Source organism: Ovis canadensis, chromosome 11 (assembly GCF_042477335.2).
Source record: "Ovis canadensis isolate MfBH-ARS-UI-01 breed Bighorn chromosome 11, ARS-UI_OviCan_v2, whole genome shotgun sequence".
Taxonomy (NCBI): Eukaryota; Metazoa; Chordata; class Mammalia; order Artiodactyla; family Bovidae; genus Ovis; species Ovis canadensis.
Genome location: NC_091255.1, coordinates 44,708,562 through 44,728,871, shown reverse-complemented (window position 1 = coordinate 44,728,871; position 20,310 = coordinate 44,708,562). Strand labels below are relative to the sequence as shown.

The window sequence follows — 20,310 nt, the reverse complement described above, 5'->3', positions numbered from 1 at the left end:
TTATTTTTTCCTTATTTTTTTTCTATATTTTAAATGTTATATAATGAGTACATATCATTTGCACAATCAGTGGAAAATAGGACTTCCCTGGTGGTCTAATGGGTAAGAATGCACTTGCCACTGTGGAGGATGAGGGTTCAGTTCCTGGTCCGGGAAGATCCCGCATGCCAGGGGGCAGCTATGCCTGTGAGCCACAGCGACTGGGCCCAAGAACCCTAGAGCTCACGCTCAGCAACGAAGAATATCCCCCGCTCACCACAAGCAGAGAAAGCCTGAGCACAGCAATGAAGACCCAGCACAGCCAAAAATAAAGAAATACATTTAAAACTCAGCGGCAAATAAAGTTATTTTAATTGTTGAGTGCAGGGGGACTATGGACAGGTAGACAGTCCCTGGGAGACCTGATTGAATGAGCACACAGATCTATATTTAATTAACGTATCAATTGCTGGTAGGCCAACTGAGGTTTTCCAAAATCTTGAAGGGTAGTTTCTTTTAAGTAGCCTGTCATCTGAAACATTATTTACAATTATCCCACTTAACTAATGGTGAGGAGTACAACAATTACAAATACCAAAGGGGCAGGAGATAATTAAAGAAGGTTTTACTTGCTGCAAGTGCCATCAAATAACTACATCTCCTGTATTCAGAATTTCCTCACCAAGCTTATCTCCTGGCAACTTCCAAACCCTTTTATCATTGCCTTCAAGCTTTTTTTTTTTATCATCTCTTTTTCCAGACCTCTGTGTAGTGATTCTTAAAATCTTCATTATAAATCGTCAACCTTCGCTTTGCTCTTTTGATCATTTCTTTCTCAGGCAACTTGGCTTCACCACCTGGCACGGACCTGGTTATGCTGGGCATGCCCTGCTTCTTATCCCCTTCCCTCTCTCAGTGGACCTGACACGTTCAGGGGAGCGCTGCAGGGGTTCAGGCCTTTTCTATGCCCTGCTTGAACACGCCAGGCTTTCCAAAAATGTTAGGATCAGCTGATGAAACAGGAAGTAGGGCTTCATTTGCTCTTTCTTTCACAGTATTCATTGAGCATTGCTGGGTGTCCATCGCCGAGCTAAGGATTCAAAAAAGAGGCCATGATTCCAGAGAAATTACAACCAGGTATGTGGGCAGTGTTGGGCTGTCCTGTGCCGGGGAAGCACTTGGGAGGATGCCACGGAGGAGAAGGGGAAGTGAAGCAGAGGAGCGGCTGCTAGGGCCGAGCACGGGGGAGCAGCACGTGCAAAGGTTAGTGGTTCTCCAGGTGTGCTCTCAGACTAGCAATCAGCATCATCTGGGAACTTGTTGAAAATTGTGAAACTCTGGGAGCGGGACCAGCAATCTATCTTATCTATTTTATCAAATCCTGCGGATGATTCTGACACACCCTAGAATTCAATAACCACGACTCAAGTAGAAGTCTGAGGATAAGAGGGAGAGGAGAGAGGAAACAAGGCTTCGTGAAGGGCCTCAGAGGCCAAAGGAGTTAGACTTTGCCCCGTAGGTGAGGCTTCCAAGGTTTTTAAGCAAGGGCTGTGGCACTTACACAATCGCTCCCAACTCGGCGTTTGTGGGCGCTCTAGCATTCTCTGCGTGCACGAGGGCCGAGAGGGAGCTGGTCTCGGCGAAGCTGAGTTCCTCCACCCCACCTTCACCCCACACCCCACACCCCACACCCCACACCAGGCGGCGAGTCAGAGAGGTGAGGCCACAGCCCTCTCTGCACTCTGGTTCCATGGGCTTGCCGTTCGGAAGGAGGTGAGAGCACGCAAGAGCTGGGGCACTGACGAAGACAGGCAAGGAACCACCGCGCGAGAGGCCGGCGGCCGGTGGGACAGCTAGCTCTGCGGGCCCAGGCTCCGCCCCTGGCCCGCGGGGGCGCGGCGTTTCGGGCCTGCGGGCCACGCCCCCGGCCCCGCCCCGGCGCGCGCCAGGGCCGCCTCCCTCGGGAGAAGCCGGTTCTGCCCGCGCCCGTGCACGCGCCCGCGGCCGGGTTGCAGAGCTGGGCGCGCGCCCTGCGTCCGGGGCAGGAAGATGGTGGCGAGCGCGCGGGTGCAGAAGCTGGTGCGGCGCTACAAGCTGGCGATCGCCACGGCGCTGGCCATCCTGCTACTGCAGGGCCTAGTGGTGTGGAGCTTCAGCGTCCTGGAGGACGACGAGCCGGGCGAGGTGCTCCGACGGCCGGGCGGGCAGGCGGGCAGGCCGGGCGCGGGGACGCGCGGGGTCCTGGCGGGGAAACGGATGGCCCCCGCCGGGGAAGTGGGGCACGGGCCGCTTGCGTGTTGCGCACGGGCGGCTGCCTGGCTCGGGGCCTCGGACCCCTGGCGCCCGTTTCCCAGGCGGGCCGGGGGCCCGAGCTCGGGGGCGGTGCGTGACCCGGAGGACGGGCCGCGGGCTGGCAGGGGCCCCGGCCGGGAGGAGCGGGTCTTGGTGGGGTGGTCTCCAGCCCCGCGAGCAGTGAAGGTCAGGCGCAGGTGGCGGGGAGCCGGGCCAAGAGGCGCGGCTGGGCCCGAGCCGGCTTGGAGGTGGGGAGCCCCAGGCCAAACTTTCTGAAGTTGGGAGGGGGTGGGGGTGTGCGCGCCGTGGGCAGAGGAATGGGGCCTAGGGACCCCGGGCAATCGCGCCGACCCGCCCCTCGGAGGGGCACTGGCCAGTTAAGAAGTGGAGTCTGGGGGTGGAACTCAGTCTGGCAACTGAGGAGAGGGAGGGAGACCCCGAGAGAGAAAACTGGAGTGCCCCTGAGGCGTGGCTTCTTCAACCAGGGGTCTGAACCACCTGCATGGGTCTTCTGGACAGGATGGCAGGGGAATTGAGCTGGTGAATTGGCCTCAGGACATTAGGGATTTGGGGACTGGCCCTCTCTGACCGTAAGAGAATGGGGACAGCAGCAGCTAGTTTAGCAGAGCCCCAGGCCGTGGAGCAGGGCCAGATCCTATCCTTCTTAGTCCCCAGGTCCTCCTTCTGAGAGTCTCTTGGCTGATGTGGTTTTCCCTGGAGGATTAGACATGTCTCCCCCAGTGTGATCAGGAGGGTCCAGTGGGGGTCTGAGACCATCCTGGAAGGTTGAAGAGGGTAAGTCAAACCCTGACGCTAAGCTGTGGACCAGAGGACAGGGCTTCCCCGCCCCCACCCCGGGGTTTTGGTGGACTCTGAGTCAGACTGTCTGTTCTGCTTGCCCCATCCTCTTGGGCCTCTCCTCCTGGCAGGGTGAAGGCCAAGGGAGCCCGGATACCCATTTTTCCTTCCTGCATCTGGGCAGTATGGAAGGCCTAGTGTGGAAATTGGGAGAATCTCTGCTTTGGCCTTTTTTGGGGAGATCCAACAGACTAGGATGGTGAGGGGAGCTGGGACAGAGTCACATGAGATCGTAACTCCAAAAGGAGCTGAGGTTAGGGGTCAGGGGAGGCTGACTGTGACATCTGAAGGGAGTGAGCTTGTTCTCTGTGGTCCAGTAAGTAGCAGGAAGGTGAAGAGATGATTTTGGGGGCACATGAGACATTCTAACATGGAATGGGCTGGCAAGGAGTTAAGGAGCCTTCTGACCCTGGAATATATGTGAGTAGGGGCTGGTGACCACTTTGGGGAGGGGCATGGCAAAGCACCCAGGGCTTCTCAGACCCTCTGCTACATGGCTATGTGAATCTCTGGAAGGGCTGAGAGATTGTTCAGGCCTCAAGGTCTCTGCTGCCGTGCCTCCAGCCTGGGGTGGGGAACTGGTGCAGTGCTTGGGATCCTGCCTCCTCACCTCCTCCTCCAGCTTCCTAGCAGAACCAGATAGGGGAATCCCTGGACCAGAATGGAATAAAGATCCTTGATAACCTAAAGGTTATGTAGTCCAAGCAGCCATTAGTGCTTGGAGCCCTTCAGCAGCCACCTCAGGGCAGCCAGGCAGCAAAATAAGGTGGACCACCCCACCTCACCATCCTATGTCCTATTCCAGCCCTGCTCCTGGTGAATAGTGTGACCACTGTCTAATTACCTAACTTCTTTCGCATGCGTCCTCAATGGTATCTGCCCCCCACCCCAGGATGGGAGCAATATCACCTCTCTCATTGGTAATGCCTGCGAAGTATTTGCAGGAGTTGCTGGCACATGCTAAACCATCAGTAAATATCTTATTATTATTTCACTACTGCACAGTGGTAATAAGGACTCATTCATTCATTCATTCAACAAATATTAAGTCCTACTTCATACTAGGCACTGTGCTAATACTGGGGATACAGAAATAAATAAAATAGATGATGAGGCCACGGCCCTTGTGAGCAGACAGTCTGCAAGGAGAGACTGACAGTGAAAAGGAAACTCAATAACAAGAGGGCTAATTTAGATAGGTGGTTGGGGACAGCTTCTGCAGGAAGTGGCCTGTGAGCTGAAAGTCAGCCTAGGGAAGCAGTAGGCAGAGTTCAGGCAGAAGGCCCTGGGGAGAATGGGCTTAGCTGGCTCCTTTCAAGAAATGGGAAGGAGGGTGTGGTGGGATCCCTGGAAGAAGTTAGTCCAGGGCACATCCTGCAGCCTGAAGTGAGGGGCTGGGGTTTTATTCTAAGTGCAGTGGGAGAGCACTGAAACCAAAGGGGTCTAAGCAAGGATGAAATGAGACATGCACTTAAGATGCACACTCTGGCCCTGTGTGAGGGCTGGGTTGGAGACCAGAGATGACCATTAACATCCAAAGAGCCATTTTATGGTTTTCACCGCTTACTTTAAGCACGGTCTGAGAAGTCCAAAGGTGGTGGATCAGCATTGCTGTTCTCTGTCTCTGGGACTCAAAGAAGGATTCCAAGGAGAAGCTACAGAGCCAGGAAAGGACTTTGAATTCCTCCTCAGTGAGGAGAGGGGGCCTCGGAGGCCAGAATGCATCCAGGCAGATGTCAGAGGGCCAGTCCCCGTGCTCAGTAATTAGAGGGAACTCTGACTTTGGGGCAACTTTGGGCAGCTCCTGTGAGGGTGCAAGTATGAGGCCCTGCTGCTGCACATATAAACATCCTTGGGATGAGGCAATGGGAAGGGGCTGGCTGCCTACCAGGGGCTCCCCGCAGTTCCTCACTGCTGCCTTGTGGTCCCCCAGCCCCTCTGGGATTGTCCTTCTCAGGGTCAGCCAGCTCCTGCTGCAGTGCAGGACACCAATGTGCCCTCTCCTCCCACATCCTTCCCCCACCACAGCAAGCCTGGCCCTGTGCCCCAAGCCCTGCCCTCCTGACCAGCTTCCTCACTCACGGATACTGGCTTCCATCTTGAGAACCCACAGCTCCTTTGCCATCTCCACCCACCTCAGCTTGAGACTGTCCTTCGCTGCCCAGTGTGTGTCCAGGTCCGACATCACCAGTTCACATACACTCAGTTCAGTGGGACTGCAGCCACCTTTCCTAGGGGCTTCCCAGTGCAGGGTGCCCTCCCCAACATGGGTACAGAATAGAGCCTGTTGCCTCCTCCCCACTCTGCCCTCCCTCTTGCAGGTGTCTCTTCTCAGATGGAGACAGACATCCCCAGTTCTCACTGGGCACCTCCCAAGAGACCAGAGGGCTGGCTGGATGCCTGGCACAGAAGGCTGGGGTGCCAGGGTATAGGGCTGGGGCTCTGGCCCTAAGGCATCTGCCATGCTCTGACAGAGGAGGAGACGGTGGTCCTAGGGAGGGGAAGGACAGGGAAAACTCGACCCAGTGGTCCAAAGTATCTGAAGGCCTTGGCTTCTCTCCTGACTTCACATTTGACTGTTTCCTAGTCCCCTTTCATTAATATTAGTAAGGATGACAGCCTTTACTGAATGCCGAGCCTGTGCCAAGAGCTTTTCATTCATTCATTCAACAAATATTTACTGAGGGAATTCCTTGGTGGTCCAGTGGTTAGGACTCTGCACTTCCACTGCCAAGGGCATGGGTTCAATCCCTGGTCTGAGAACTAGGATCCTGCAAGCTGTGTGGCATGGCCAAAAGTTATATATATATACATATATATATGTATATATATATATATATAGAGAGAGAGAGAGAGTCTTCCATTGCCAGACATTCTTCTGGGCTCTAGGAATACATCAGTGAACAAAAACAACAAAAAGCTCTATCTTCATGGATATTGCATTCTTGTAAGGAGAGAGACATAGAGTAGCACAATATAAATACATTTATACAGGGACTTCTCTGGTGGTCCAGTGGCTAAGACTTCCAATGCAGGGGGCCCAGGGTTTGGGAACTAGATCCCATGTGCTGCAACTAAGAATTTCGTGCCGCAACTAAAGATCCCGCATGCCACAACTAAGACTCGGTGCAGCCAAATAAATAAGTATTTTTAAAAAATACATTTATACATATTACATTATCTATATTATACACTGTATATACATTATATATATAATGTGTATATACATTATATAAACATTACACATATACATAAGTGCTGTGGGAGAAACAGTGGAAGATGAGGGGAGCTGGAGTTTGGCCTTGGCGGCCTACTTGAGAAGATGCCACCTGAGCAAGGAACTGGAGGCAGGGGATGTTGGGACATCAACGGGAGAACATTCTAGGTACAGGGGACAGTGAATGCCAGGTGGGAGGGAGGGGGACTGAGAAAGCCATTACTTTAAGACTGGAGGAGTGTACACATGAGAGGTTAGTAGGAGATAAGGTCTGAGAAGGGAGGGGGTCTGCCAGACACAGCTCACATTGCCTTTGTGGGTTCATGTAAGGGCTTTGGGCTTTGTCCTCAGAGCAGAGGGTGGCTTCAAGCAGAGGAGTAGGGAGATGGAACTCATTTTAAAGGGAACACTGGCTGCTGAGAATGGACCATAGGAAACCAGAGTAAGAACAGGGCTTCCAGGCAGGGAAGGTAATGATGGAAGCAGTGAGAAGTGACCAAATTCTGGATGTACTTTGAAGGGAGCCCCAACATGTGTACTGATGACGGAGTATGAGGGAAACGAGGGTCCAAGTGATGCCCCAGTGTTTTTGGCCTGAGCAACTTGAAGGGTGGACTGGCCCTTAACTGAACCAGCTAACTGGTCATTAACTGAAGAAGGAGCCGACTGAGGGGAGATCAGGAGCTCACTTTTGGATTTGTGGCTTGAGAGGTCTATCAGACTCCCAAGAGAGGCACCAAGGAGGCTGGCAGTTAGACAACTGAAAGTTCAAGGGAGCCCCTCTAGGCCACAGAGGGAAATTTGGGACTGAGAGAGGTCACCTGGAAAGCCCAGACAAGGAAAGGCCCCACAGTGGCCTTGGGAGATAAGGCAGGGTCAGCCAAGAAGACTGATAAGGAGTGGCCACAGAGGCCACACCAGGGGAACACCAGGGGGCATCCCGGGGAGGCTGCTTCAGAGGCTGTGGTCCAGTGAGTCCTGCTGCTGGAAGGCCAGGCCGGAAGAGGACTCACACAGCAAGTGGTGAGAGAGAGGGCGGACAGCTCTTTCTAGTTGCAGTATTCAGGCTCCATCTCTTGGACACTCTTCCCTCCTGTATTTGATAGTTGAGGGAACCTGCTCAGAGAGGGTAGGTGGCTGTGGGGAGTGATAGAGCTGAGTGCGAAGCCCTGATGACTCCACAGCAGTCACGCGGAGCCCCTCACTCCTCCGCCCAGTCTGTGCCTCATCCAGCAGACACCAGCCAGACACCCTACATGCCAGCCATTCCACTGGGCACTGGGGAGATGGAGCTGACACAACAGCCTCTTCCCAAGGAGTTGGTCAGCTAGAAGAATGTCCCACGCTGAGGCAAATGGGACTGTCTCACACATGGAGACTCCGCTAGATCTTGAAAGATGGATGGAATTTGGTCAGGCAGGGAAAGCTGGAACAAGTGTGGCTATGCACACTTCCAAGTGTGGCCAAGTCATTAGGGAGGTTCCTAGGTTTGAGAAGAGGCTGCAGGAGCAGAAGCGGGGTGGAGGCTTTCCCTTATCTCCGTTTTCCCTTGGAGAGCCACCCTGCCACAAGGAGCGATGAGTCGCCAGCCTGTAGCTGCAGGCGCCTTCACACCCTGCCTCAGCCTTCCAGCCATGGCCAGACACCTCCTCGGCCACTCCCAGCAGTAGGACCAGGGCCTCCGTCTCTAGGCCGTCTTTGCCCTGGAGCTTCCCACTAGCTGGTCGAGGCCCTCTCCAAGCCAAGCTGTTGTCTGAAGCTCTTCCTTCCCCCTCTGCCCAGATGTCAGGCCAGCTTGGCCATCGAAAGGCTTTCCCTGCAGCTGCCTGCTCCTGCTACGTCATCCAGAGTGTGACCCCCCAGGGAGTCCCCTGCACTCTGACTGTTAGTCTCTGCTTCCCAGAGAACCCAACCAGCAATGAGGTCTCAGATTTCACCTCTGTCCTCTCCACCAGGCAAGACCCCTTTGCTCTGTTGCAGCTTCAGCACTCCCATGTGGAAATACTGTAGATGGCAGAATGCTTTTTCCTTCTGAAGAGCATCATCTTGTCCCAGTGAAGCCCGGTGGGAGTGCTGGATGGACACTCTTGTCTGTAGGGTCTCTGCATCTCTCTCTTATTCATCTTCCTATTTGTGGAAAGAGAAAGTGGTATCTGAATCCAAAGGAGGCTCAGTGCCCTGTGATCTGTGTGATGGAGGGGATGTGGATGCGATGGTGCCTTGGGGGAGGGTGACATTTCCTCTGCTGGCTGGTCCAAGAGACCTCCCAGCAGAAGTGCAGGATGTTCAGGCGAACAGTATTTTTCTAGATAAAGGGTGGCAGGGGCTTCTAGGCCTGAGCCAGCAAGAAGCTGAAGGAGCAGGAGGAGACTGACTGTCCTAGTGTTTACTTATCTTTTACAGAAAGGAAGGCAGAAGAAGCCACGGCCGCTCGACCCTAGTGAAGGCTCCAAGGACACAGACAGTTCAGCTGGGCGGCGGGGCAGCGCAGGCAGAAGGCATGCGCGCTGGCGGGGCCGTGCCGAGAGCCCTGGTGTGCCCGTGGCCAAGGTGGTACGGGCAGTAACTAGCCGGCACAGAACTGGCCGGCGGATCCCCCCCAGCCCACCCCCAGAGGCCCCAGGCCGCCAGAACCTGAGCGGGGCAGCAGCTGAGGAAGCGCTGGTTGGGGCGGCTGGCTTCCCACATGGAGACACAGGGAGTGTGGAGGGCGCCCCCCAGCCCACAGACAACAGCTTCACACCCAAATGTGAGATCGTTGGCAAGGATGCTCTATCTGCACTGGCCCGGGCCAGCTCCAAGCAGTGCCAGCAGGAGATCGCCAACGTGGTGTGCCTGCACCAGGCCGGGAGCCTCATGCCCAAGGCTGTGCCCCGGCACTGCCAGCGGGCTGGTAAGAGACAAGCATAGGCAGAGAGGTGGTGGCCCAGGAGGGAGGGCAGGGATCCCGCCCCCGTTTCTCAGGGGTGAAAGCCCGGAAGGGCACACCTCGCTGCCCAAGTTGGTGATGAGGGCACTAAGTGGCAGAGGTGGGCCTGGGGCCCGGGAGCATCAGGCTGTACGTCTGGGGTTCCTCCTTTGGACGGCAGGCAGCTCCCTCTGCCCATCTTGCCTCCACCCTGTGACCTGGGGCGGGACCTTACTGATGCCCCTGTTCTCTGCTCTCAGGAAAGATGAGCCCTGTCATCCCATGGGATGAGGTCCGGGCCCAGCAGCCCATGGATGGCCCCCCAGTACGAATTGCCTACATGCTGGTGGTTCATGGCCGTGCCATCCGCCAGCTGAAGCGTCTCCTCAAGGCTGTGTACCACAAGCAGCACTTCTTCTATGTCCATGTGGACGAGGTACCTGCTATGGCCAGGGAGACAGGGCGTCTGAGTGGGGAGGGCAGAGACCAGACCGTCATGGACAGACAGTATCTCTGACTTGCTCAGGGGCCCAGAGGTAGGAGAGCAGGGCATGGGGGAGCAGCCAGCCCCAGGTGACGGGCTGCTTCAGAGCCGGAGCCCTAGCCCGTGCTCTGTCCGTTTCATATCGCTTGCACTCCACCCTGGGGTGGGGCCGGGTAGGGAGGTTATAATGCTGGGGATTCATCTTCCACTGCTGAGTTTCCACCACCACCACCCCACCTCCCACAGCGCTCCAACTACCTGCACCGAGAGGTAGTGGAGCTGGCCCAGCAGTATGAAAATGTGCGGGTAACGCCCTGGCGCATGGTCACCATCTGGGGCGGGGCCAGCCTGCTGAGGATGTATCTGCGGAGCATGCAGGACCTGCTGGAGGTGCCCGGCTGGGCCTGGGACTTCTTCATCAACCTCAGTGCCACTGACTACCCGACAAGGTGTGGGGTGCTGCTCTGAGCCCTGCAGATGGGAGGTGGGCCTCCTCTAGGATTTGGGGTTCCAGGGTCCTGACGGACTTCTTCCCTCCCCAAAGCCTCATTCTGGGATCTGCACACCTCAAACATGATTCCTTGGCCCCAGCAATGTTTTAGAGGAATTGTTGAAAGATGATATGCGGGTTGCAAGGGATAACAGATGGGGAGGAGAAGAAGCCAGAAGTCTGAACCAGGATCTTGGGTCAGACAGGAAGGGGTGGAAGAAGGATGGGGTGGTCTTTCTCAGGGACCTCAGACACTCACCACTCCAGAGCATCAACCTGGAGTAGGTCAGTTGGCCAGAATGGCTCTCAGTAAGAAAAGAAGGGGCCAAGGAATGAAGATAAAGAGTGCTGGAGGGATCTGTCTGCTCTGGGCTGGTGACTGAGCACTCTCATACACGCTACGCACATGCCATTTTCTCTCCAGGACCAATGAGGAGTTGGTGGCTTTCCTGTCCAAGAACCGGGACAAGAATTTCCTCAAGTCTCATGGCCGGGACAACTCCAGGTAAGGGGATGGTGGAGGATGCCCTGGTCCTGAGGTCTCGCCACAAGCCCTATACACAGGGGGCTTGGTGGCCTCAGCCCTGGCTTGCAAAACCTCCAAACCAATCACAGATTGAGGAGTGCAGTGCTGATTCCTGGAAAGATGAGAGCCTGGATTCCACCCTGCACAATCCTCAGCCCCAGGCCCGTGTGCCTCCCACAGGTTCATCAAGAAACAGGGCCTGGACCGGCTCTTCCATGAGTGCGATTCGCACATGTGGCGTCTGGGCGAGCGGCAGATCCCAGCAGGCATTGTGGTGGACGGCGGCTCGGACTGGTTCGTGCTGACTCGCAGCTTTGTGGAGTATGTGGTGTACACAGACGACCCGCTTGTGGCCCAGCTACGCCAGTTCTACACGTACACGCTGCTCCCAGCCGAGGTGGGCGACTGGGCCCGCCCCCAGGCGGGGGAGGGCAAGCGGTGGGTCCGATGGCTCACCCTCCACCCTGCCCTGCCACCCGCAGTCCTTCTTTCACACGGTGCTGGAGAACAGCCCAGCCTGCGAGAGCCTCGTGGACAACAACCTGCGGGTCACCAACTGGAACCGCAAGCTGGGCTGCAAGTGCCAGTACAAGCACATCGTGGACTGGTGCGGCTGCTCGCCCAACGACTTCAAGCCGCAGGACTTCCTACGGCTGCAGGTGCTTCCCCGGGACCCCCAGTCTCTGGCCCTTGATAGAGCCTCACTATCCAGAGCCTTCATAGCGCCTCACCCCAGCTTTTTGCTGGGTGCTTTCTAGGGTCAGAAACAATCCTGGGTGGTCCAACCAGATAATCTGGGGGACCCTCACCGGGAGCAGCCCCTGGGGGCAGGGGCTAAACTAGCAGCAGGAAAAACCCTTGGCAGCTGATCTCTAGGCAGTGCTAGGAAAAGGCGCCTCCCCTGCTGTGCTCTCTGGGACCTCCAGACCCCTTCACCCTCCTTGCCTCTCCCACTCCAGCAAGTCTCCAGACCCACCTTCTTCGCCCGCAAGTTTGAGTCCACTGTGAACCAGGAGGTACTGGAAATCCTGGACTTCCACCTATATGGCAGCTACCCCCCCGGCACCCCAGCCCTCAAGGCCTACTGGGAGAATACCTATGACGTGGCTGATGGCCCCAGTGGGCTCAGCGATGCCATGCTCACTGCTTACACCGCTTTTGCCCGCCTCAGCCTGCGCCACATCACCACTGCTGCGTCCCCCCTGGCCAACCCACTCTGCAGGTGAGACCTCCTTTTGACATTTTGCAGACTATCAGGATGTAATGCCCTATAAGGAGGACAATCAGAAAGAGACAGCCCCTCTCCCAGGGAGCCCCCAGCCTGAGGCAGAGAAAAAATGCAAATAAAACAAAGATGGCAAAAGCCAGGCACATAGGATCTGTGGGTGTGAGATCTGGGCAAAGAAAGCACCTGGGGATGGGACTCCCCCAGAGCCCCCTTCCTGGGACTCCAGGCCAAGTCGGGTGTGCTGATGGCATCTCCCTTTCTCCCTGCTGGAACCTTCTTAGGTTTGAGCCCAGGGGCTTGCCGTCCAGCGTGCACCTGTATTTCTATGACGACCATTTCCAGGGCTACTTGGTGACGCAGGCGGTGCAGTCCTCAGCCCAGGGGCCGGCAGAGACGCTTGAGATGTGGCTGATGCCCCAGGGGTCGCTGAAGCTGTTGGGGCACAGTGACCAGGCCAGCCGGCTCCAGAGTTTGGAGGTGGGACAGGTCCTCCCCTTGCCTTCTCCTGTTCCCCAGCAAGACTCAGGGTAGTGGGGAGAGAGGGACAGACACTAAGGGAGGGCTGAGGATTGGGTTGCCTTTCAGGACTGGATTCCTGGGTCTTCTTTCCCAGTGATGGCAGCCTTGGGATGCACAGAGGACATGCAGTCAGTGGGGAGGGGACTGTGGTTCCACTACAACGCAAGCCTGTATTCTACACTCAGGGATTATCTTCTGTAAGGCGTTGGACATTCCAGTCGGGCTGGAAGATTAGGCTTTTGAGTGTCTCCTTGGTCTCTTTCTTGGAGGCCTTTGCTCCATGTGGGGACGGTCTCTGGGCAGGACTTCGAATCTCATTTCTGCCTTACTGCCCCCAACACTTCAGAGCAGGTCAGAACAGGAGCCTGGAATGAATCTCAGAGCTTGTAGAGATGTTAACAATCCCAGTCTGAGCCCATAATTTTGCAGAGGGGAGACTGAGGACCAGAAAGAGACAGTGACTGGCCTGATGTCCCACAGGAGTTAGAGGGGGCAGCAGGTAGAGAGGAGGACTCTCCTTCGGCGCCTCCCCAGCTACCTCCTTCCCTACAGGTTGGCACCGAGTGGGACCCCAAAGAGCGTCTCTTCCGGAACTTTGGGGGGTTGCTGGGGCCGCTGGACGAGCCTGTGGCCATGCAGCGCTGGGCCCGGGGCCCCAACCTCACAGTCACCGTGGTGTGGATCGACCCCACCTACGTGGTGGCCGCATCTTATGACATCGCGGTAGACGCGGAGACGGAGGTCACGCAGTACAAACCCCCACTGAGCCGGCCCTTGCGGCCAGGGGCCTGGACTGTTCGACTGCTTCAGTTCTGGGAACCTCTGGGTGAGACCCGCTTCCTCGTGCTGCCCTTGACCTTCAACCGCAAACTACCTCTCAGGAAAGGTAAGTATCTAGTTCCCAAATGATACCCAGGAGTCAGGCAGGATATGCAGACAGGTGATCCCAAGAAGCTAACCATCAGAGTAGGGGAAGGTAGCAGATTGTGGCTTTGACCATCCCAGAGCCCTGCACTCTGGCATCACGCTTCCCAGGCTGGCAGACCTGGCTTTAGAACACAGCTCTGACACTTTAATTGGGCTTTTATTCTTGGCAAATTACTTGGCCTTCCTGAGCCTCAGTCTTATTACATGTAAAGTAAGAGAAATACAATTGTTAGAGACCTCCTGGGTACGTGGAACATAGATCCACTCAGATTGCTCCAGGGGAAAGGGGGAAATTATTGGAAAAATGTGGGCCTCTCCCCGACAGAACTCAGGAAATGACTCAGGTCCCACTGGGACTCAGATGTGCTTTCTGTCTCTGGGGCCACCCTGTCCCTCATCCTGCTCTCTCTATCAGCCTCAGGCTTCTCAATACATGGCCTCTCAGTGCAATGGAGACTGACCAGGGCTCCTCAATCCACAAGTTCCACATTCTTAGGACAGCAGATCTGATGGTGGTCATCTTCCCAGTCCATTGGCAGCCAGGTGGAGAAGGTCACATAGCTGAGGCTAGGAGACAGACTCTAAACTGGGCGTAGGCTGTAGATTCCTGCAGGGGGCCCAGTACAAGTGACTGCCTTCTGGGGGCTATTGTGGTGAATATCTGGGTAAAAGTGGCTGGTACACAGTAGGTGTTCAGTAAGTAGGTAGATGTTTTCTTCCTCCCGCCATGTCCCGTCACTGAGAAGCTGGGTCAGAGCAGAGGTAACCCAGAAGAGGACCGGGTCCAGGGCAGGGCAGTGGCTGTGGCAGATCAGAACAGGCAGCCCTGCTCTCCCAGGACTCACACACAGTCTGATGGAGGAGACGAAGGGTGGGGTGGTGGAGGCAAGCCTGACAGCAAGTGCTATTGGAGCTGAGTCTTGGAGGAGCTGATTTTTATTGACAGTGAAGGATATCCTAAACTGAGGGAACACAGTTAGCAGGTGTCTGGTGCATGAGTAGAATGGAGGGTGGAGGGGAGTCGGATGCCAAAGGCGGTGGAAAGGACGGCCGGCAGAGTAAGCAGGGCCCGCAGCCTGAATGCCTGAGTCCTAGGCTTCTGAGGGCTCTGGAGACCACTGGAGGGGGTTGGAAAGGGGCATGGGCGACACACACCAGACCATGATCAGAAAGTAACCCTACTTCCTAAAGTACCTTGAACCCACTGTTTTATTTAATCCTCAAGTTAGGAATTAAGGGATTACTGTCTTGATTTTATAAAACTAAAGTTTTACAAGCACAGAAAGTTCTGTGGATTAGCCTAGTCACTCAGCAAGAGGCGACTCAGTGGTAGAGTTAGGACAGGACTGACTGGGGTGCCCAGACCTGATTCCCAGGGTCTGGCCTTCGTGAGATCGTTCGGGTGGGGCATGCTTACTCCTGCTCTGCACCCCCAGATGATGCCAGCTGGCTGCACGCTGGGCCACCCCACAACGAATATATGGAACAGAGTTTCCAGGGCCTGAGTGGCATCCTGAACCTGCCTCAGCCAGAGCCCGCGGAGGAGGCTGCCCGACTACATGCAGAACTCACGGGCCCGGCGCTGGAGGCCTGGACAGATGGGGAACTAAGCAGCTTCTGGTCTGTGGCCGGAGTGTGTGCCATGGGCCCCTCCGCCTGTCCCTCCCTGGAGCTCTGCAGACTGACCAGCTGGAGCTCTCTGTCCCCGGACCCCAAATCGGAGCTGGGGCCTGTCAAAGCAGATGGGCGACTCAGGTAGCAGGGTGCCAGCCAGCGCCTACGGAAGACCCGGGAAATTGCACCTTACAGATGACGGAGGGCTGTCTCCCTCACAGGCAACAACCAGAGGCCCAGGCTGTACACCCATGTCAGCCATCAAGAACCCACAGATGGCAGGGAAGGTGGGCATAGTATTTACCACTGAAATGGCTCTGCTGGGGACCAGATGTTAGCAGGAACATGGGGAGAAGGGCTCCAGCTTCCTCACCTTCTCCTCTAATTTTTTTTTTTTTTAAGAAAAATGGGTGGTGGGGAATGAACTGGAAACAAAAGATGTGCAATAGGGCCCAGAGCAGCCCCAGGAAGTGGGCCAAGGCTCTGGGGAGCAGGGGCCAGACAAGCCCATCTGCTGCTGCTCTGGAGGAGGCTGGGCTTGCCTCACTCTCTAGGGCCTCACCGCCCAGCTTTGGCCTGTGGTGCTCACCTCTGAGGCTCTGTGGGGCTGCAAGTGCTGCGTCAGGCTCTGATCAGAGCAGCACTGCAGAGCTGGGCTCTAATGGGTCAGCCTCTCCTCTTGTAGCCAGGGGACCATAAAAGAGGGGGCGGGGCTGGCCCTAGGGCTTTCCAGCACACCCTGCCCCTTGACGGGAAAGACAGGGCACCAGGCCTGCTGAGACCACTGCAGTCTCCCAGGTACCCAGAACTGCAAGCAGGGCCTGGGCTTCTGCCCTGGAGTGGTGAGCCCGCAGGAGCGACATGGGAAGAAGACTCCTCCAGGGCTCTCAGAAGAACCTGGAGCAGCATTGTGCCTGAAGCGCAGTGTGAAGCCTGAAATATGCAACAGAAGAAATATATCTCTCTCTCTCTCAGCAGAGCCTCTGTGTTTTTCCTCCTGGGTGTCAGAGAGCCAGCACTGCTGGGCTGTCTTCTAAAAGTTTTGGCTGGTACTTTGGCAGAAGGTGGAGGGTCTTAATTGCCCCAGAGTGAGAACAGTTTAAAGTCCACCCAAGAGCCAGAAGGGACACAAGAACCCATAATCCAGATCCCTCTTTTATGAGGGGTAAACAGGCCCAGAGAGGCTCAGAGACTTCCTCATTGCCACCCAGTGGGCCACCAGGTGAGCCAGTTCAGTTCTTCAGGGTCCTGACCCAGCACTTCCTCCCTTGCTGCCAGGCCAAGGCAGAGGCTGACTTCTCCGTCTTTGGCGTCACCAGGGCCCATCCCAGAAGCCTTTGCTCTGTTTCCTGCCCATATGCATGGGCAACCTCAAGAACAGAGGCAGCCACTTCCAGCCAGGACCCGGTGGCTACCACTGCCCCCTTCAGAAGCAGGAGCAGCAGTTGCATGGGTTCTTAGCCGCTGCCTTAGGACCTAGGAGGGCCATATTGGAAAGGTTGGTCCAGCCTCCCCCCTATTCTCAAGCCCTTTCTCCCTTCCTACTTTCCTGCCATTGTCAGCCATGGCTCAGTATCAGTCCTTCACAGCTTAAGGTGGGAAGAAGGGTGAAGTCTTCTCAGAACCTTTAAAATCACCCTATCCAGTCATGCTGGCCCAGTCAGCTCAGCCTGGGAAACAAAGGGCTCAGTTTGAACCCAGGCTGCCATATGTCAAGTTTTCAAAGCTGCCAGGAGAGGGCACCACTGCCCACCAGTGGCAGTGGTGGGATTTTCCGTCTGTTCAGCCACTGCACTGACCTTGCGTGGAGTACGTCATTTAATCCTCACAACTCGTTGAGGCAGGCAATGTTTAGCAGGCCAGGAAAGTGAAATGAACCCAAAGTCAAAGCTATCAGGTGGTGGCTGCAGGCTTCAGAAGCAGGCAGGAGGGCTCCACGGCACTCTTGTCAGTACACTTCTCACGCTGCTAAGGCAGGTAAAGAGGAAGAAGGTCACAGCAGGAGCTGCGAGGAAATAGTGTTTGGGTTCAACGGCTGAGATGATTGCTTTTTTCTGGCTCCTAGTGAACATCTGAAGCTCTGATTTGGTTCTCTAAAAGGTTTGGTTATACATCAACCTTTAGCTCTATTAAAAACCGTGTAATAACTAAGTATAGAGTATCAGGGACAAGCAGCATTTAGACTCTGCTAAAGGCGCACAGGCCAGGCTGTGGCTATGCTGTCGTTGGACTGGCACAACTGTTTAAAGAGTCTTATTTTTTGGAACTTAGGTGGGACGTGTCCTGTTTCAGCCCCTGCCACTCCTGTCCAATTACACCAAGTCCGGGTTACCCCGTCACCTGCTGTGAACATTTTGAGCTTAGCTCAGTGGACGGCGATCCAAACTGAGGGTTCTGAGTTAGCCAGTCTGAGGCGGCAGCTCAACACTGGTATGGGTTCAGAGCTCCCCCTGGCAATTCTAACTTGCAGGCTGGCAGAACCAGAAGTCCCCCACATCCACGGATCTGGCTGGTTTGTCTTGGCCCCTTGAGTTAGAAGCAATGCGGGACCAGGAGTAGGCTTCATGACTCCCGACAGGTTCGGAGGGCCTCCCCAGTCCTCTCCCCTGCCCAGGTCACTGAGGCAAGTTTGAGTGCAGCTTCTCTGACTAAACTCCTGGCCGGCTGTTCTCCACCCTCATCCTTCTGTAGGGATAGCTCAGCCCCAAGGCTTGAGCTTTTTGAGGCTTTGAAATATTCCCCTGGTTGGACCCCTGGCGTCAAAATTAGGGTAACAGCCAGGTGGAAGTGTGGTGGGGGAAGGTGGCAGGGCCCCCAGAGCTGCACAAGAATCCCTTTGGAGGGAAAGAAACTGGGAAGTCTTTCTGTTTTGTGCCTGGTTTCCAGGACAATCATGGCCACTTCTATTCCATTAGAGATGGAAGCAAAGACCAGAGGACAGCCAATTGGCATCTGTCGCCCTGTTAGCTGGGCCACTGGGAAGCAGGGGGCGGGGCAGAGTAGGGCTGGGAGGTGATCCCAACTGAGAGGTGCATAGATCTGGGTGAGTGGAGCTGCCCTGGCTGTCTTCTGAGGTTAGCAGAAGCCTAGCCTGTTCCTGCCAACCCCTTCTGCAGGTTTTTGAGGGACCCTCATGGCTGCCAGGCCTGCAGAGTAGAGTTTCATCTATGGGACCCTAGGTCCTGGCATGGTACAGATCAGGGGCGGAAGCTGAGAACCTAGAAGGCTGCTCACAGACACGCTGGCTCTGAATGAAGCTGTTCCTCTGGATCGGGGTTCCTGGGTTGGGGGTTGGCCCTGTGGGGATGGTGGGTTGTCGGGGTGCAGGGGAAGCCTGTCTTGTGGCTGTCCCTAAGATTGTTTAAGAAAGTGCCCTTTCTTGGCACGCCTCTGCCAAGCTGCTCCCCGTGCAGAGGTTACCATGGAGAACAGTCTCCTAGCCTTAGTTGTGGCCAGTGGTGAGTACCTCTTGCTGTCCCAAGTCACAGAGTTGGAGCAGATGCACCCTTGGCCCCCCAGCAGAGGCCAGAAGTCCAGCCTCTTCATCTGTAGGGTCACCAAGAGCAAGCCACTTGGGAAGAATGCTGTGTACAGTTGGTATATGAACCCTGAGGTCCCTTCCCTGCTGAGTTCTAGAGGCTGGGTGCCAGGAGTCTAACTTCAGACGCTTGAGCCCTCCCTCCCCTGACTGAATTTCTAAGGGTGCCTGCCCCTGCCACAAGCCCTTTCTCCTCCAATTCTGTCCTCTGTAAACGCCCTTACACACATTACTCCTTTCCTGGGCTGAAGGAAGACAGGATATAGCTGCTCTGTCCTCACAAATCTCTGCCATAGGAAATGGACACAGCGGCAGAAAGGGAGCTGCCTGCCCACCCCCCGCCTCCACCCACCCCCAGTTTCCCATGCACGGGAAGCTGGTCCTGGTCCCAGCAGGTCATTCCTACCCAACTTCTGGAGTAGAATTACAGTCTGGGGACGTGAGATGGGTTCGTGCAGGCCAGCCCCAGGCTGAACCCGATGTCTGTTGGCTCTGCGGGAGAAGTCCCATGCTGGTGTTTATCATGACCATCCTGCTGAGTGGCTGTACCCACAAAGCCCCAGAGCTGCCCCATCCCCTGCTCTCATCAATTCTTTTGGAGCCCCAACCAATATGTAAACATGCCTACCCACTAACCCCTTACCTTCAGGGCCTCCTACCCCAATCACCACAAAAGGGCATCCGCGCTCTCTGCTCAGTATGGACGGGGCCTCTGGGTCTATTCTATGGACACTGATCTTCCAGTCTGGGTTCCCTCTGGGCCAAGGAAGTAGTGTCGAAAAGGTTAACAACATCCTGGCCAGCTCACTCCCCAGCCACTTTGGCAACAGGACCCTGTACTGGGAGCTGCTGGTGAAAACAATGGTCCTCCCAGCTCTCCAAGCAGTTGGAGGCCCACACTCTCCCTAGCTCCCAAGGGGAAGCCCAGAACTAACTTCTGCGGGTGGTGGCTACTGTGCTGTCAGCCTTCTTCCCGAGTACGGGGCACCACATGGGATGCTGGGTACAAAAAGCAAAAGACATCTTCGGACCTGCAGCCTCCCCAGTTCCAACCCCAACTCTGAACATCAGACAGAGAAGATGGAGAGGTAAGGACAGGTATTCTCTGACTTTCCCACAAGTGTCATCAGAGCTGGCTGCCAAATTGTGAATGAATGAGCTTGTGGCTAGAAAACAGTAGAATTTATACCTGAGTGCATTTCCAAAATGCTGAGGGTCTGGGCTTTGTGCTTTGGACTGGTGGAGGAAGAGAACGAACAAGATGGGGGGAGGGGCCTGGGGACAAAATAGGTTTGGGTTCTGCTCTCTTGCTCACTGACCCTAAACCCTGAGCTTCACTCTGAGTCATCTTTCATGGTTCCTAGGATACACCTCTCCCCTTAGCACCATGGGACCACCCCACCAAGGTCCAGGCAGTGGAAAGGTGCCGAGGCCCAGGGGATGCAGGTGAGATAGGACCCTCGGGGCTGCCACTTGGGATTTGTGTGTGTGTGGGGGGGGGGGGGGTGCGGGGGAGAAGTGTGTGCCAGGACCTAGTGGCCAGAGGAAGGAGGGGAGGAAGTGTAGAGAGACTTCTTGGAGACAAGGGTGTGTGGCTCTCTGATCTGAGGTTCATCCTGGTGGGAAGGGCCCAGATGGCAGCTGGAGAACAGCTGTGCAAGCCTGCCTGGCTCCCTCAGTCACAGGGCTATCCTCAGGGTGGTGGGCTTGCAAAGCAGCTACCAGCTACC

The 20,310-nt window shown here is 55.7% G+C and overlaps 1 protein-coding gene and 1 long non-coding RNA gene across 4 annotated transcripts; one reads left to right on the top strand and one right to left on the bottom strand.

The window, feature by feature from the left end:
* Positions 1–328: 328 nt before the first annotated feature.
* LOC138415062 (uncharacterized) lies at positions 329–1,916 on the bottom strand. Its single transcript, XR_011247078.1, has 2 exons — positions 1,541–1,916; positions 329–1,069 (listed from the first exon to the last, which is right to left on the bottom strand). It is a non-coding gene; the product is annotated as an uncharacterized lncRNA (long non-coding RNA).
* Position 1,917: 1 nt separating this feature from the next.
* XYLT2 (xylosyltransferase 2) lies at positions 1,918–16,016 on the top strand. Of its 3 annotated transcripts, none has more exons than XM_069543138.1 (11): positions 1,918–2,163; positions 8,750–9,239; positions 9,515–9,690; positions 9,985–10,187; positions 10,653–10,733; positions 10,935–11,151; positions 11,237–11,413; positions 11,926–11,976; positions 12,325–12,459; positions 13,054–13,387; positions 14,865–16,016. In XM_069543138.1, exons 1-11 carry the CDS (start codon positions 2,029–2,031, stop codon positions 15,185–15,187), a joined length of 2,322 nt encoding a protein of 773 aa, XP_069399239.1. In that variant the 5' UTR covers positions 1,918–2,028; the 3' UTR covers positions 15,188–16,016. The 3 variants fall into 3 exon arrangements, with proteins under 3 accessions (XP_069399239.1, XP_069399238.1, XP_069399240.1); XM_069543137.1 differs by having other exon boundaries at positions 11,714–11,976; positions 12,264–12,459; XM_069543139.1 differs by lacking the exon at positions 12,325–12,459.
* The last annotated feature ends 4,294 nt before the right edge of the window (positions 16,017–20,310 follow it).

What these genes read in the sequence shown, in the direction of transcription:
- XYLT2 (XM_069543137.1), top strand. Translation starts at nt 2,029, where the DNA reads ATGGTGGCGAGCGCGCGGGTGCAGAAGCTGGTGCGGCGCTACAAGCTG. An exon ending in ACACGCTGCTCCCAGCCGAG is followed by an intron (nt 11,152 to 11,236) that starts GTGGGCGACTGG and finishes TGCCACCCGCAG; the next exon opens with TCCTTCTTTCACACGGTGCT. An exon ending in CAAACTACCTCTCAGGAAAG is followed by an intron (nt 13,388 to 14,864) that starts GTAAGTATCTAG and finishes CTGCACCCCCAG; the next exon opens with ATGATGCCAGCTGGCTGCAC.